The 16,945-nt window shown below is 38.8% G+C and overlaps 1 protein-coding gene across 5 annotated transcripts in view; it reads right to left on the reverse strand.

The window, feature by feature from the left end:
• The window catches only part of rnf213a (ring finger protein 213a), a 51,147-nt gene that overhangs the window by 32,145 nt on the left and 2,057 nt on the right, over window positions 1-16,945 (reverse strand). For 2 of the 5 annotated variants that reach the window (XM_048991176.1, XM_048991175.1), the window contains exons 3-22: window positions 16,006-16,151; window positions 15,369-15,716; window positions 14,518-14,790; window positions 14,131-14,333; window positions 13,718-13,888; window positions 13,272-13,471; window positions 12,849-13,138; window positions 12,423-12,682; window positions 12,095-12,304; window positions 11,623-11,815; window positions 11,475-11,539; window positions 10,948-11,119; window positions 9,950-10,105; window positions 9,757-9,855; window positions 9,543-9,665; window positions 4,189-4,375; window positions 3,016-3,189; window positions 2,484-2,636; window positions 931-1,550; window positions 536-695 (exon numbers count right to left, since the gene is read on the reverse strand). In XM_048991176.1, coding sequence (XP_048847133.1) covers window positions 536-695; window positions 931-1,550; window positions 2,484-2,636; window positions 3,016-3,189; window positions 4,189-4,375; window positions 9,543-9,665; window positions 9,757-9,855; window positions 9,950-10,105; window positions 10,948-11,119; window positions 11,475-11,539; window positions 11,623-11,815; window positions 12,095-12,304; window positions 12,423-12,682; window positions 12,849-13,138; window positions 13,272-13,471; window positions 13,718-13,888; window positions 14,131-14,333; window positions 14,518-14,790; window positions 15,369-15,716; window positions 16,006-16,151 — 4,203 coding nt within the window. The remainder of the gene's footprint in view (window positions 1-535; window positions 696-930; window positions 1,551-2,483; window positions 2,637-3,015; window positions 3,190-4,188; window positions 4,376-9,542; window positions 9,666-9,756; window positions 9,856-9,949; window positions 10,106-10,947; window positions 11,120-11,474; window positions 11,540-11,622; window positions 11,816-12,094; window positions 12,305-12,422; window positions 12,683-12,848; window positions 13,139-13,271; window positions 13,472-13,717; window positions 13,889-14,130; window positions 14,334-14,517; window positions 14,791-15,368; window positions 15,717-16,005; window positions 16,152-16,945) is intronic. The other 3 variants (XM_048991179.1, XM_048991178.1, XM_048991177.1) reach the window with 3 other exon arrangements.

Raw genomic sequence — 16,945 nt, forward strand, 5'->3', positions numbered from 1 at the left:
ATAACAATAATAATAACAATAATAACAACAACAACAACAACAACAACAATAATAATAATAATAATGATAATAATAATAATAACTCTAAATGGAATATACCCATTCTCCGCTGTCTACTGATAACATTTCACATCTACTGTAGTTGACCAACAAAGACGTTTTATGAAGTTCTTTATTATTTTTGTACCAGTTAACATTTTAACAAAATTAATGTTGATAGCTAACTAACATCATTATTTCTAAATATAATTTGCATCTTGTTGACACTGACATATTTGCCTCCCTGACAACAATCCATGTATGTCCTTTTAAAACAAACTGTGCATTGATGCCTGTGTAAAGATTTATGGTGGTAAGGGTGTTTCATTACGTTGTTTTAGGTTTATTTTGTAAATTTGCTCCGGAGAAAATGCATGTTTTCACAGTTTTCTTTGGACAGAGATTAATATAAAGTTTTAAAAAATAATAATAATACTTTTCCCGACACATCGCTCGTTGTGGCATTACATTTTCTTTTAATCAAGTATTGACTCACCCTCAAGTGCTTCTTTGACCCAAATCACAAAGTTTTTCCTGACGTGAAGTTCCAGAAGGCACTGCCTACGGGATTCTGTGATGTCCACCAGAATCTTCTTGGCCTGCATCAGGTCATTGTCAATGCGATCCAGACTTTCCTCCTTGAAGTCTATAGATGTCTGAAAGCAGGAAAAAATAAAAAATATATATATATATATATATATATATATATATATATATATATATATATATATATATATATATATATATATATATATATATATATATATATATATATATATATATATATATATATATATATATATATATAAACTTAATAATGATATTCTGATGTTAAGGGAAAAAAAGCAGGGTGAGCAGAAAACCTGTGTGAGGAAGGGCTTCAACACTTACAGCTTGAAGCAGGGTTTCCAGGACACCAAAATTGCCTTTAAGGCAAAGTGTCTCCTTTACACTCATGATGACCTGGACTGACTCTATAGCCAAGTGAAGTTCATGGTACTGTTCAATCTGCTGGATTCTTCTCTCAATCCACTGTCCAACATCAGTATTGTCAATTCTGCGCATTATCCCCAGATCTACCCTCAGCTCTCCATACTTTTCTTTATAAGCTTCAAAGATGACATCAACATCCTTAAGTTTTATTTGGCCGTTCCTTACATTTGTGTAGATCCATTTATATTTACTATAGCATGGCTGAAAAATCTCATCATCTATCATTTCAAGCGTGATCAAAGGTTCATTCTCCACTTCAGATTCTGAGAGTTCTTCGTCATCGTCAGTCTTTGACATTTCTTTTGCTTGGTCTTCCCAACACGTGTTGAAAATAAAACTGTCTTTAACGGTCTCCAGGGTCTTTGCCATTTGCCTCATTTTGTCACTGAGGTCGAAGAATGTCACAATGCCTGACTGATCAGAGGCCATTTGGTCAAGCAGGTGAACCTCCATGAAGCAGTCCAATGTCATCGACTTGATATCTATCTGTTGTTTTTCTTCCAGGTTATTCAAGTCAACTGAAATCCAAACACAAGATTATGCTGATTCACCCCAAAATTACAAAATGTAATTCACAATTATGACAATTATCCAATACAGTACACGTAAATTCAATAACACTTCCTTTGAATGCCATGTCTGAAAGAATGTATGAATACATTCATAACACATAATATATTTATAAACATGCCTATAAATATTTATAAAAATGTATACATTTTAACTATATTTATTATGCATTATGAATGCTTCATGGAGCTCTCGTCTATAATGTACTATAGATACCTTCATAATTCAGTACAAAGTCTTAATTCTTATCCTAACCATCATAATGCATTATGAAGGTATCCATAATGCTGCCATTTATCATGCAGTAAGTAGTACCACAAATTCTTTAAATGAAATTCAGGATAAGTAAAAAGTTTGGACCTTCCGATGTAATCCTTACATTTTAGAAATATTAAAAAGGTATAAAACTATAAGATACGTGAAAAAAGTATTAAACAAATTTGTTTGTTTCTGGGGCAGCTCTGTGGATTGGGACTCAGATGGTTGCCTGTTCAAACCTTTGGGTTGGCAGATTGATCCTGCCATTAAGCCCTTGAACACCAGTTGCTCCAGACCCTGGTTGACCCTACTGTTTCCTCTACGCCAGTATCATGAGGTGCTGAGATGCTTTTCCAGCTGTCCTGAAGGAGGTCCCACATAGACACTGAGCACTCATTGGTCGTTTTCCTTCACTCCTCCAAAATCATTTCTACTGTGTTTAGGTCAGGTGGCCAGGTCATGTGATGCAACAGTATCACTCTCCTTCATAAGTGGCTTGGCTTGTCCAAAATTTTGACAGGCACCATAAAGCAAGCACACACACACACACACACACACACACACACACACACACACACACACACACACACACACACACACACACACACACACACACACACAACCTTTGACGTGCTCCTCAAGCTTGCGGCACATGACAAGCAGGCTCTCCACTAGCTGCTTCTCGCTGAAGACCGCCTTCACCTCGTCTCGTCTACACCGCATCAGCTTTGTCATGTTTGCTCTGTCCTTGCACTGCTCATTGTTAGACAGGTAACCTGTGCAGAAAATCATTCATGTTATTACCTATGCTATTAATAGCAGAAATCATCAATGGGTGGTAAAAGCGAAAAAGGTTTACTTGTTGCTTCAGAAAACATATCACGTATATACATGAACTTATTTTTGCAGAAGAATCATATTTTGCTTTAAAAAAATTATGGAAGAAATGACTTCTTATTAGAGTTCTTTACATAATGGCTATAAACCATATAATATTATATATATATAAATATATATATATATATATATATATAATGGCTAGGAAAAACAGTGTCACCTTTCTTCTGGGGTGACAATCACAACAATCACAACAATGAAAGAAAGAATGTCAATGAACGTGACAGTGTCACTGGACCACTTGGGTCGTGTCATTACCTATCTGCAGCAGCTCTAGAAAGATACTCTGGTTTTCCAGAATGCAGTTCAGGAGGCCAATTGACATCTTTCCAGAGATGAACTTGTCTGAAATTGATGCAAAGGCTGAACTTGCAACAACTATTCTCTCCTTGGCATCATCTGAAAGTTCATTAATCAACCTTTCATCTGTATCTGAAAAGAAGACGGACAACATATAAATGCTATATTTTAATACACACTCACAGGGGAAGGCCTTTCAGTACACATTAATGCATAATAAACAATAAAATTACAAAGATTAAAGCAGTAGACTAACATCACAGCTAGTCAGTGATGATTAGCTATTGGCTATAAGGTGTGTGTGTCTTGTATTTTGTTAGTTATTCAAGTTAATGATGTTATTGCAGGTCATGGACATTAACAGACTCAACAAGATCATTAAGAAAGCCAGCCAAGTTGTGGGAGTGAAACTAGACTCTTTCAATAAGGTTTTGGAGGGGAGAACATTGTCCAAAATAAGGACAATACAGGACTTTCCTTCACACCCGCTCCACTATATGCTGAGCAGCCACAGGCTAAAACTTCCATGCTGCACAACTGAGAGACACAGGAAATTGCAGAGGAAAGCAGAATGTTATATGATGATATCAGGATTATGAGTAATAAAAATAATGTGGTGGTGATGGGTGATTTTAATTTCTGGTTGGTCTCAAACCACAAAACATAAGCACAATCACCTTAAATGACCATGTATACAGTGTATACGTTTGCTGTAATAACCCAGGCACTATGCAAATTATGTTTAATATATAGCAATGTGAATTATAATTGGTGCTATAGGTTTAATTTTTATTGGTTATTTTAATATTTTTATTTATTTTATTTTAATTAATTTATTGTTCTATAGTTCTATCTAAATCTCTTCTATCATCTGGACATAACTTTCCTAAATCTTTTATTTATTTTCATCAGGAGTTTGTTTTTGTAATGTAAGAGAATTTCCCCACGGGGATTCATAAAGTAATTCTGATTGTGATTTCAAATTAGGGCTGGTTAGGGATTAAGGTTGTCATGTTTGGATTAGGGTTTTCCCCATAGAAATGAATGGAGAGTCCCCACGAAGATATAATTACAAACCTGTGAGTGAGTGTGTGTGTGTGTGTGTGTGGGGGGGGGGTTGATTGAACATACCAAGCAGCTGAAAGATGTTCTTGGCAGCAGTCCAGTTTAGAAGATGCTGGAGCACCACCTCATCTCCATCCAAGTAGCACTTCCCATTAAAGTCTGTGGGCCACGACTTCTGAATAATGGCCGACACCAGCTTTCCATACTTCCAGTTTATTTTGATTTTTTCAAAAAGACTTTGTTCTGATTTGTTCTGTTAAAATGAACGATTGAGTTAGTTCTGTAGATTGCAGCAGTTGCACATAAGTATCTAAATAATTGACAATGATTTTGCCAACTAGTTTTGACAGTATGACTGAACTGAAATAAAAATTCCATACTTACTCATTTATTTATTTTAAAGATAATATATTCACAAACTCTAACCTAAATCAAAAGTAAAAGTTGTAATGTAATGCAGATTTGGGTTTGTCATTTATTTTCTTAAGTATCTTATCTTACTTATCTTAAGTACCGATTCAAGAAACCATTTTGGCACCATCTGGTTTTTAAAGTATCCTTTAAGCACCGGTATCAGAAAAACCCAAACGATACCCAAGCCTAACAAGTTAACCATAGTTAATACACTGCACATGGTGATGTGAAAGAATGTACCCCAGACAGCATTGATACATGTATAAAGTGAATGGATAGACAAGGAAAAGTCAAAATAAATGAGATGTTTATAATGAGCAATGATAGAAGCACCAGCGGTATGCAGGAGGATACAAAAACAAATATCAATAATGTGAATATAGTAGATCAAATTTATACTGTAATAATTTGCTTAATTTTCATTACACCTAAATTATCAGTTGCTTATTACATTTGCATTTATTTATTTAATGTACACTTCATCTGTCAACATAAGATCTTAAGAACAAAAGAACATAAATTTACAAAACGAGAAGAGGCCATTTGAGGAGAACTGAACTAACAGCTCAGAGCGGTTAAAATCTTATCTAGCTTTGATTTAAAGGAACCCAGGGTTTTAGCCTGAACTACACTAATAGGAAGACTATTCCATACTCCAGCTACACACTGTGTAAAGAAATGCTTCCTCAAATTCGTTTAAAATGTTCTCCCGCTAATTTCCACTTATGGCCATAAATTCTAGCATTTAAACTAATATTGAAATAGCCATAGGGGTGGCATGGTGGTGCAGTGATTAGCACTGTTGCCTCACACCTCAGGGACCTGGGTCACATGTGTGTGGAGTTTGCATGTTCTCCCCATGTCGTCGTGGGGTTTCCTCCGGGTACTCCTGTTTCCCTCCACAGTCCAAAGACATGCTGAGGCTAACTGGAGTTACTAAATTGCCCGTAGGAGTGCATGTGTGAGTGACTGGTGCGTGAGTGTGCCCTGTGATGGGCTGGCCCCCCATCCTGGGCTGTTCCCTAATAATTACTCACTGCTTCCTGTCTGTTAACCAGTTTTTGATCCAAGCTGCTACAGTTCCTAAAATCCCTGCAGCTTTGAACTTAAACAAGAGCGGTTTGTGGGGGACATCAAAGACCTTCTGGAAATCTAAGTAGATCACATTGTAGGCCTTTTTGTAATCAATTTCTATTGTAGCTTCAAAGAACTCAAGTAAATTAAACAGGAACTACCTCTCCTAAATCCATATTGGCTATGCCTCAGATTTGCATCCAGGTAATCTACCATTTTCACTTGTAGCTTCCATTATTTTTTGAGTAATGCTAGTTAAACTGATTGGCCTATAGTTTGCTGGATTACTTCTATCCCCTTTTTTGAATATGGCTATGGGGCGCCGTTTGTAAAGATAGCAAACATTTTTGTATATGTGAATATGTGAACGAGCGACGCGTAACAGTGACCGATAACCACGATGGATTATGATCCTCATAGTTCCTGTGACTGGACCTGCCATTTTGCAAGCGATTTCTTTTCATTTCCAAACAAAACGTTCAGCAGCAGCATCTTACCAACTGCCGCCACCAACGAAAGTATGGTGGGAAATATTTAAGGCCAATTTATACGATACTACTGATCCCCCTCCCGCCCCAAAATACATTCATAGCTTCCCGATGTCACAGTGAAAGGTGTACATAATGTTGCTCCCGGCTGCATAGCAATACCATGTAACGCAGCGCGAACAACTGCCAAAATTGCACATTCTATGGCCTCTAAGTGAGCGGAATTCGCCATATTGTCCCGCATCAGCCCTAACTTGCGCTCTCGTCGGTACCGCCTATTTTACGCAAATGGGCGTGGCTAATTTGCATACGTTCTCAACATTTAGAGTCTACATTTAACATTTATATTTAACATTTAGATTTATATTTAAGTTTTATATTTAACATTTATATATTTACATTTAACATTTACATTTAAGTTTTATATTTAACATTTATATATTTACATTTAACATTTATATTTAACATTTACATTTAATATTTATATATAGACAAGCCATTTATATTTACATATGATGAACAATTTTGAACATAATTTACACAGCAAAAAAACCTGATGATCCACAACACCATTGACTTCTAGCTAAATGTCAGAAAATTGCACTAAATGTTGAAAAAGTGGCAAGTACAAAAATGTTTGCTATCTTTACAAACGGCGCCCCATATATGGCCGTTATAATAGCACGGTTTCAAATCAGAAGGTACCACAACAGCAGATAACGGATTCTGGAATATTAAAGTTAAAGGTTGGCTAATAATATCCCTCATCTCTTTTAAAATAAATCATTAAACTCATTTACTATATAAACTTCATTGTCCGTTATAAGACCCTTACTATCCTGCAGATTAGTGATTTCAGCTTTTAGAGTAATTTTGGAGTTAAAATATTGGAAGACGCTTTTATTGTTATCCTTAGCCTCCAATGCTATTTTTCTCTTGACATTCCTCTTAGAGAGTCTAATGTTATTTTTTAACTCAACCTGTAGACTTAGATACTCCTGCTTTATTTTGAAATCATTAGTTATTTTCCATTTGTGGATCAGAATCCTTTTCCTCCTGACTTTAATTCTTAATTTCCTTAGTAAATCACCTTGGTTGCAGTTCCCTATACTTAGTTTTGCTGGAAACAGGTATCAAGTCCTCTTGCATTTGCAAAAATGAGCTTTTAAAAAATTCCCATGCCTCTTCAACAGTTTTGCTATTTAACTCCATCCAGTTTACAGTTTCTAGTTTCAATCTCATACCATTAAAGTTAGCCTTCCTAACATTGCATACTTTTGTTTTGGACTTTGCTGTTTGGACACTAAAATTAACCTCAAATTTAACCATGCTATGATCACTACTGGGGGGCGGCATGGGGGTGCAGTGGTTAGCACTGTTGCCTCAAACCTCTGGGACCCGGGTTCAAGTCTATGCCTGGGTCACGTGTATGGAGTTTGCATGTTCTTCCCATGTCATTGTGGGGTTTCCTCTAGGTACTCCGGTTTCCCTCCACAGTCCAAAAACATGCTGAGGCTAATTGGACTTGCTAAATTGCCTATAGGTGCGCACGTGTGGGTGAATAGTGTGTGAGTGTGCCCTGCGATGGGCTGGCCCCCCGTTCTGGGTTGTTCCCTGCCTCATGCCCATTGCTGCCGGGATAGGCTCCGGACTCCCCGCGACCCAGTAGGATAAGAGGTTTGGAAAATGGATGGATGGATGGATGATCACTACTGTCCAATGGTTCTAAAACCTCTAATTTTCCAATACTATCCTGGTTATTAGAGAAAACAAGATGAAGAAGGGCTTCTCCCCTGGTAGGGGTATTAACAAACTGAGTAAAAAAACAATCCTGTACTAATTCCACCATCTCAAGTTCATTTACAGAAGAGCCAGAGACTGTGTCCCACTGTATCCCAGGTAAATTAAAATCACCCATCACCACCACATTATTTTTATTTAATTTTATTTAATCGTAATCCTGATGTCATCATATAACATTCTGCTTTCCTCTGCAGCTACATTAGATGCTCTATAACAAACCCAGACAATTAGGCCATTTGAGTTTTTAGCATCTAGTTTTATCCATACAGCTTCTGTACTTTTATTTTTAAATCAGTGAGCTCCCTTGCCTGCAAGTTTTCTTTTACGTATACTGCAACACCACCTCCCTTCCTGCCTATCCGGTCTCTACGGATCAACATATAACCATCCATATTATATTCTTCTCCATCGTTGTCACTCATCCATGTTTCAGTTATTCCCATAATGTCGCAAGTGCCTGATGAAATTAAAGCCTCTAAATCATGAATTTTGTTTTATATAGTGCTCACTTTTAATATTTATTGGGGCTTTCCGTCTCTCTCCACCAGAATTTTTAACTAACCTCCCTGCCCCCCTGTCCCTAGTTTAAACATTCTTCAACTACACATACGCCTCCCCAATACACTGGTTCCCCTTTGGTTCAGATGCAACCCGCCCGGCTTGAACAGGTCCCACCTGTTCCAGAAGGTCTTTTAATGCCCCATAAAACCTAAACCCCTCTTTTAAATACCACCATTTTAGCCATGCATTTAATCTCCTTATCTCATCTAACTTAGCCTGTCTTGCACATGGCACGGGAAGTATTCCAGAGAATACCACCGTTGACGTTCTGCATCTAAGCTTATTCGCAACTTCTATAAATTTATCCTGCAGAACAGCCCTCCTGCCCTTGCCTATGTCATTGGTGCCAACATGCACCACGACCACTGGATCCACCCCGGCTGGGGCCAAAAGCCTGTCTAAACGATTCGGAAGGTCCCCAACCTGGGCACCAGGCAGGCAAGACACCGTACAGGACCCTCTATCTACATTCCTAATAATTGAACCCCCTACTACCACACCCTCCCTCCTCCTTGGGGTAGGTGGCTCCTTGGTGCCCAAGGGCCCACCTGCCTCCCCAGTCTCTTCCGGCTCTAAAGCTGGAAGCACCTGAAAGCGGTTAGACACAGTCACTTCAGGTGATGCCGCCTCTGTGAACTGTTTATTCCCTTTTCTATGACTTATGTTCACCCAGTTCTCTCGACCCACTTGTTCATTATTCTCCCCCCTCCCCCCTTGTGACGTACACACAGTCTCCCTAAAAGGCGCATTAACTCTCTCCTCTAACTCATTGCTGTGCTGGATGAAAGTCAGTTGCTCCTCAAGGTCACAAACCTTGACCATGAGTGAGTCCACTAACTTACATGACTCACAGATGAAGTCCGACTGGATGCAAACATCAGGAAAGCAGAGTATTTATTGTTGTTGCTGGTGTTGTTAACTTGAAATAAGTAGTTCAACCATTGTGTTCACCCAATTCATCAATACACTTCAAAATCCCTAATGGAAAATTCTTAATAAGGTCTTTGGACCAACATCGCCACATAAAAGACGGTACCCAAAGCTATGATCATCCAGAAGGCAAAAAGCCCCGCGCCCTACCTGGCAGATGGAGCTCACAGCTTGAAGAGCGCATTTCTCTACAGTCTTGGCAATATAAGGAAGAGTGTTGGTCAGCTCTTCCATTTTATTGCAGTAAATCTGAATTTGGTCCATATAGGACTCCTGCAGCGCAAAAGATAATTAAAAAGAGATTCAGAAAATGTTCTGATAACTACTTAGGAGCTCTTTATAGTCAGAAGAAGGGACTTATTACCTGTTTGATTTTTCCTTCCAGGTCTGTAGCAAATGTTTGCCTCCATTCTTTTGTAAATTCTTCACTGCCAAAACTGAGAGAAAGTATGTTGTTCCATATCTGACAAGGTAATAACATTTAGTTTGTAAAATATAATTTCTTTTTTAAATTGACTACACAATTCTAAATTAATTATGGAATGATTTAGATATACCTCAATTTCTGATGAAAAATATGATGACCGAAAACCACCATAAAACAACTTTTTCTTCAAAGTTTGACTCATGCATTCCCTCATTATTTTCAGGGCTTCCGACAGAATCTGCATGCGATTTTCTTTCTGCTGGCCTCCGCTTGGATCTTGCTTCACCTTCACAGTAAACAGTTCAGTGACATTCGTAATTTACAGGTAAGCTTTAGCACACCAACATACTTAGGCTTTTCTCAATGGTCATGATGCTTTTCCAATGGCATAGAGGAACCAGACCGCAACTGAACCGAACCGTACTGCAAAGAGAGCCTAGTTACAGTTAATTTAGGTTTCCCACTGCAAAAGTGTCAGCTCAGTAAAGGCGTAGCCGGAAAGCGACAGTGACATAAAACACTTTCATTGTTATGATCTTTGATTTTTTTTTTATATTATTATTTTATAGTTCTTTACATTTTCTCCCAGCACTGCATTGCTGTGTGACATATTCCCACAGCTTTGAGTGTGTTTGCAATGTCCCGGTACACCTTTTCCTGACTGCACTTGCCAACATCTTTTCATTTCCAATGTGATCATCTGCCTGTATTGAAAGTTGTGCCTGCAGCTCTTCGGTCAAACGACACATTTGTAAAAACTGCAGACACAGACCATGCCAGAGTGAAAACGGCATCTTTCTGGTTCTCTCTCATCTCCGCGCATTTCGACCAATAAGATGGTGGTAACGTGACCAGCCATGTCAGCATGGCTACGGCTCGCATGATTTACAATGGAAAACCAAATATTTGAGATACGACTTGGGTACAGCTTGGTTTTTGGTGACAGTGGAAAAGCATCATTAGATGACAACACTTTCCAGTCATCAACAGTTCATTAGTTTCATCTAGAAAGTGACAGAAATTTAGAGTAAAAATTGTTCACACTTTTATATTCTTTTATACACTATTTGAAGAGTTGCATGAATTTTAGTGGAATCAATTTTGAAGGTTTTATCAGGTTTCACGTACCGGTGTCTCATAAGAATGGCCGAAACTGGAAACAGTGGCGACCATGTTGATGCAAATCACAGGAATTGTGAAATCCGTGGTATATGATGGTGATTTAAAGCCTTTGCAGATCTTCTCTAGAACTTTCACAGAAGTTGTTAAGCACTCTCCCCTATAATCCTCATTATGAAAACTATACACAAATGAGAAATAACAAAAAAAATTAGACTGAGGAAAAAAATGGGTTGAAGACTTTTCCCCTAATTCTGAAAGAACAAAAATAGCATCAAAACGACACTATGCTTAGCATTGACCAAAATATATTCAAAAATATACTCCATAGCATGTATATTAAACCCGTCTTTATAAAGATTTCACTGAATCAGCAAGTACATTTTTGTACATTTTTGAAATTCAGCCACACACACACACACACACACACACACACACACACACACACACACACACACACACACACACACACACACACCTTGTTCAAAGGATTAAAAATACATGCACATTAATGAGTTAAAATAAGAAATTATTACCTGCCCTGCGGTTCTATGTCAATACATTTCATCTGAATGCATTTTAGCAAATCTGATATCTCCTGCTAGAAGAAAAACAAAATCTTAAGAATGTCACCAATTTAAAAGCAAATACATAGATAATACCAATGCAACATTCAAACCCTACCTCAGAATTCAAATATGTGATTATTGGAGGTGCTTTAAAAGCAACTACATAAAGAAGTTCCAGCAGGTCAACTGGTATGTGGTTCATGAACTCCACAAGGTGCTCTAGAGTCATTAAGGACATCCAGGACCGAGGCAGAAGTCGGTCCATCTCTGTCAGGTGAATGTTTGCTTTCATAATCTTCAACATTTCCCTATGAAAAGATAAAAGCAACCAATCTCAACATGAACAATACGTTATTTGTACAAGCAATACAAATCTTTCAAAATGATACCATCTAACTGACCAACATCCTATATTTTCCAGTACCGTTTGTGTAAAAAAAAAAACAAATATATTATAAATCTTGGCTGCATGATTGGGTTTACAAAATGCTTTGTGATGAGGTATGAAGAGCCCAAATTGTAGCAATGCAAATGAGGAGGAACCTCTGGGAGACGGAACATTACAAAAAGGCAAACTGCTCAAGCACCTGTTATCAAATGCTAGAGTTGTGTCCCCTAGCCTTAGACCTGTTACTCCAGCCCAGGACTGGTAGTATTTATGGTTGTTTGTCAGTGGGACAGGCTCAAAGGGCTCAGACATTCGTTTCAGGAAGTGAAGAAGAGGAATCAGGAGGATCCATTGCAGAATTCTTTTCTCCTTCAACATTAGAATTAGGTCAACCACCATATCTGAAAGTCTGAACAACAGAAATGTGTTTCTGGTTTACACAAAAACTGAAAAGGTATTACAGAAAAAAACACACATTTTTGGGTATATAAAATACATCTAATAAACAAAAAAGGCTGTGTACTCACGCTTCAAAAGCTGAGAGAGATTTCAACAAATCTGTCCAATATTGCTGAAATTTTTCTTTTGGCATATTTGGAAAGTACAGGGTTAGACATAGTCGTAATAATTCTTCAACGTTTAAACTGACTGAGTACTTCTTACAGACGTAAAAGAAAACCAGGCCAGCTTTTAAAGGGTCTGCAAAAAAGGCACTCTGTCCCAGACCATCCTTCGTGAACTCAGGGAGTACATTCCGCAGCATGAATGTTTTCAAGAGGTTCTTCACCTACACAAAAGAAAAAGACGCTCTCCCATTAATGCCATGCCGTACCACAGCTCATCACAACTGGCAACTTATGGCATTCAGACTTGAGCACAAACAGAGCCCCCTATTTTAATGCAAAATATACCAATTTCTAATAAATCGGTATGCACTTGTTTTGTCTACATACCTCCCGTTCACCATAACTTAGCGAGTCCCATTTTTTGTGCCTCTCTTCAAACACAAAGGGGTTTCCATAGACTTGCTGAAACTGCCTCAGCTGGTGATGGAAGCTCTTTAGATTAGCAAAACTCCAGCTACGGAGCAGGTCGAAGATCGTATCCAGCATGACCTCCCCCGCGATGTTCCGACCATCAACAACCTTCTTCTCATTTTCAGACCAGACTACAGATTTCATGCGCTCAAACCATCCTTTCGAAGGCTGAGCACAGATGATGTCATCATACTGGTGCCATTCACCTGAAAAGGAAAATCACCAGTGTGTCATTTTAAAGGTGTTTTTTGCATTATTTTCTGAATAGTTTTACTATTTTATCTAAAATAATTGCATTAAAAGGCTTCTTTTGAAATACGTGTCATATTATCGCCATACCTTCCTCGTTAAGCAGATGATCCTTGACAAAGAGACACCTATTTACAGTTTGTACCATATCAGATTTGTAGATATACTCAAACTCTGGTTTGTCTTTCTTGGCTTTCCAAATGACGTATTTGTAGGGTATAGAAACAGAAACCGCCTCTTTTGTCGTTTCCAGTTTTCCTTGTACAAGAAATCCATGCTTTCCCAGATCCCTGCAGGGGGTGAAATAACATCTTATTTCAAAATACTAGTAATTACACAGAACCGCAAAAGACCTGCAAGCATTTCTTTTTTTTCTTCACAGAACAGGAGCCTAATTTTCAACAAAACCAGATGTGCAGCCTCTTGCAGCTGCTTGCCTTTGACATTAAGGAACTGATGGCAAATTCATATCATTATACAGCAATGGTCAAACTTCTGTGTTACTTATGTTATACATGGTGGTCAAGAACACTTACCGAGTCACAGAAAGTTCAGCTGCATTTTCATCCCATGAGCCAATATGTGTACCAGCCCTCAAGAAGACTTTGTCCTCTTTGGGGTCTATTTTGAAATCTTTAGACAGGACGGCATGGAAGTAAATAGTGAGCCTTTTCTCCTTAGGAATCATCTCACTCCCAGTGAAGACTCTGAAATTAAGAACATACAGAAACTTTGTCCTTTTTTTGAAAACCGGTTAATCTGAAAATGGTGAGTGCATTCACTACATTATGTGAACGTCCTGAATGATTAAGCTATGTTTTTTTTATCCTTTCCCAGAAATTCTTGATAAAAGCTCTTTAGAAATTGCCATTAAATGAAATACTGTACCAACTAGTGATCAAATTTTCAGTCTTGTTTTTTGTCTTTCAGCTAAATACTGAGATGTCACCTCTCAGGTGGAGACACCTCTGGCTTCTGGCTTCTTTTGTCGCCCTCCTTTCTCTTTTTTTTTGCATCATCCCGCGATTCCTTCTTGGTGTCCTGAGCAGGGCTTGTTGCTCCCTGGGACTCTCCCGTGGCACCAGCAGACCGCTGGACCTCCATCTTCTCAGTCTTGGTCTTTGGGTCAGTGTGGGACACCACACCCTTGCCCTATTTAAAAAAAGTATATATATATAAAAATAAAAATCAAACTAAAGCTGAGGATTTTTTTCGAGAGCAAGAATGAAAGTCTCTTTTCTCAAATAACGTACAAGCCAGCTTTTGTTTTAAGTACTTTGTTATGATTTGCCTATTGAATTCTTCACAACATCCAGATTCTGAGCGAACAGCCTACCTGCTGCTTTGTCTTTGGGCCAAAAACCATCTGTTGCTCTCCCCCAGCCTTCGTTTCCTTGTTCTGTTCAGCAGCTTTTGTTTGTTGTCGCGTCCTCCTGGTCACATCTGCACTCGAGTCCACATTGGCCTTCCGGTCTCTGTTCGCCTGCTGCGAGGTCCCTGCTTCTGGCTCACCCCGGCTGCTTGTGTTCAGAGGCTGACTCTGACTTGGTTCTGTTTCCACTGTCCCTCCCATCGGACCTATCTTATCTTTACATTCTACAAGATCCACCTGTGTTTAAGGCAGAAGTGTGGAAAATGACCTCAGCACCCTAATATCCGCCCAGAGTTTAACCACAGTTTATTCATCACATTATGTTATACAAGAATTACAAAAATTAGCAAAAAGAAAAAAAAAAAACAGTAAACAAATACAAACTCTGTTCCTACCATTTTCAGCCTTATCCAACTGAGATCAGTTTAAGCATAAATGTGAGAAAATGCCCTGTGATTGGCTAGGACCTTTGGCAGGGGGGGAATCCCTGCCGTATGCAAAACGGTCTCTAGAAGACGATTCTGAAGTAATTAGCGGAGGAACCGTGCCACTCTACATTCAAACATTGGAAGCCACAATACTTTTTTTTTTATATATCTTGAATTACTTCCACCTGCCTTGAATTTTTATATGAACCAGGGTGGGACAGAGGGTTGCAAAGGGGCAGAAAATTCCCAGAAACTTCCCAGACACTTTCCATTCCATGTTGGAACCTTTCCATGGGAATTAAAGGGGGAAGTTCCCAGAATTCTGCAACCCTAGATCAGACAGACCTTGTTTGTACCCAGGTCAGGAGCCAGAAAATGATCACCTACATTGAGGCTGACTTGCTTCTTCGCAGCCTGACTTCTCTCCGACTCAGGTGCAGAGTCGCTGGGCAACTGCGACCCCTGATTGACATTCGCCTTCTCCGCCATGCCAGTCTCAGCAAACTCACTCCCCTCTTGCAATAAAGATAGATCAGATGAGTCCTGCAAAGAGTCCTGTGTCTCATCCGTGTCACTGACGCAGCTCTCACTGTCAGAGGACTCATGGGCCTTGTGCGTCCCCAGCTTTCGGTCAGACAGTGATATTTCAGAGAGTTCAGAGGTCACTGCCTCAGACTGTAAAGGGTCTAGATCCTCTTTCTTTTTTGTCTTCTTCTTGGTCTTCTTCTTTTTTCTCTACATTTTAAGGTTATTTTGTGTTAGTTTTTTTTGCATAGCTTCACTTTCAGATATTTAAAAATAAAATTGCATATATTAATGATCAAACTATTAACAAGATACACACAGGCCAATTTAGGTTTAACATACATTTCACGTTACTACCATTTCATCATTTTGAACCACTGATCACAAATGCACATTCAAATAAGTTCTAAAAAATGTTAACTAAAAAAGTGAAATATAGACCAAACAAAGACAACTTCGCAAGCCATCTGTCCGGCATTTAATACGCAGTGTGTCGTACCTTTTTTTTGATGTTGCTGCTGGGTTCATCCCCAGACCTTTTTGAAGACGTACTATCAGCCTGCCTGGCCAAGGAGACTGAAGCCCTTTCTGTCTCCTGCTCTGTCTCACCTTGTACCTTAACCTCACCAGCCGGGGAAAGCTGACCTGGTATCAGTAGAAAAAACATTCATCACATAAAATATCTTTGCGTACTACTGAAATTATACTCAAATGTTTCTCCAACCCATTCCTCGGGGAACCCCAGAGAATCCATGTTTTTGCTCCCTCCCAGCAAAAAACGTTGACTGTCTTGTGGCCCCTGAACTGATATGGTCTAGTTTTCCAGTTCTCACAAATATCTCACACTTCAATAACATGTAGGCAACTGGAGTCTGGGGGGGTCTGTGGTTGTGATGCCTTCAGAGACTGCTTGTGTTATACTTAGGAATGATCTGGAATGCAATAACCATACTGATGTATAACAGCATGATAAAAATAAAGCAACAATTGGGCGAATACAAGATTGGGATAGAGAGGGATTTCCCTAGTTAATTTGTAGTTAATAAATTATGCTCATTTAGTTCACTCATCTATAACTTTCATATTTCTTATTTTTATATTTATTCCTGTCCTTGCTACTTGCTCATCATGTCCTTTGCCTCTCATACAGCTCACTCTCATCAAGGCCATCTGACACCCTGGCTTCAGGAATCTGAAGACCATAGATAAAGGGCCTGATTCCCTCAGTGAGGGCAAAGACAGACACAGACACTGAACCAGCCGTGTGTGAACCTTAAACTGCTAAAGCTTAAGGAACCTGCCTCATCATACAACTCTAAAAGAACCTGAGGTTTCACTGAAGAAATCTATCAGATGGTGATAGACAGAAAGATGTATATAAATGTGCAAACCTACTAGAAGAGAAGACTTAGCGATACAGTCTCATCAAAATGAATAAT

The sequence above is a fragment of the Brienomyrus brachyistius genome, chromosome 22 (assembly GCF_023856365.1).
Source record: "Brienomyrus brachyistius isolate T26 chromosome 22, BBRACH_0.4, whole genome shotgun sequence".
Taxonomy (NCBI): Eukaryota; Metazoa; Chordata; class Actinopteri; order Osteoglossiformes; family Mormyridae; genus Brienomyrus; species Brienomyrus brachyistius.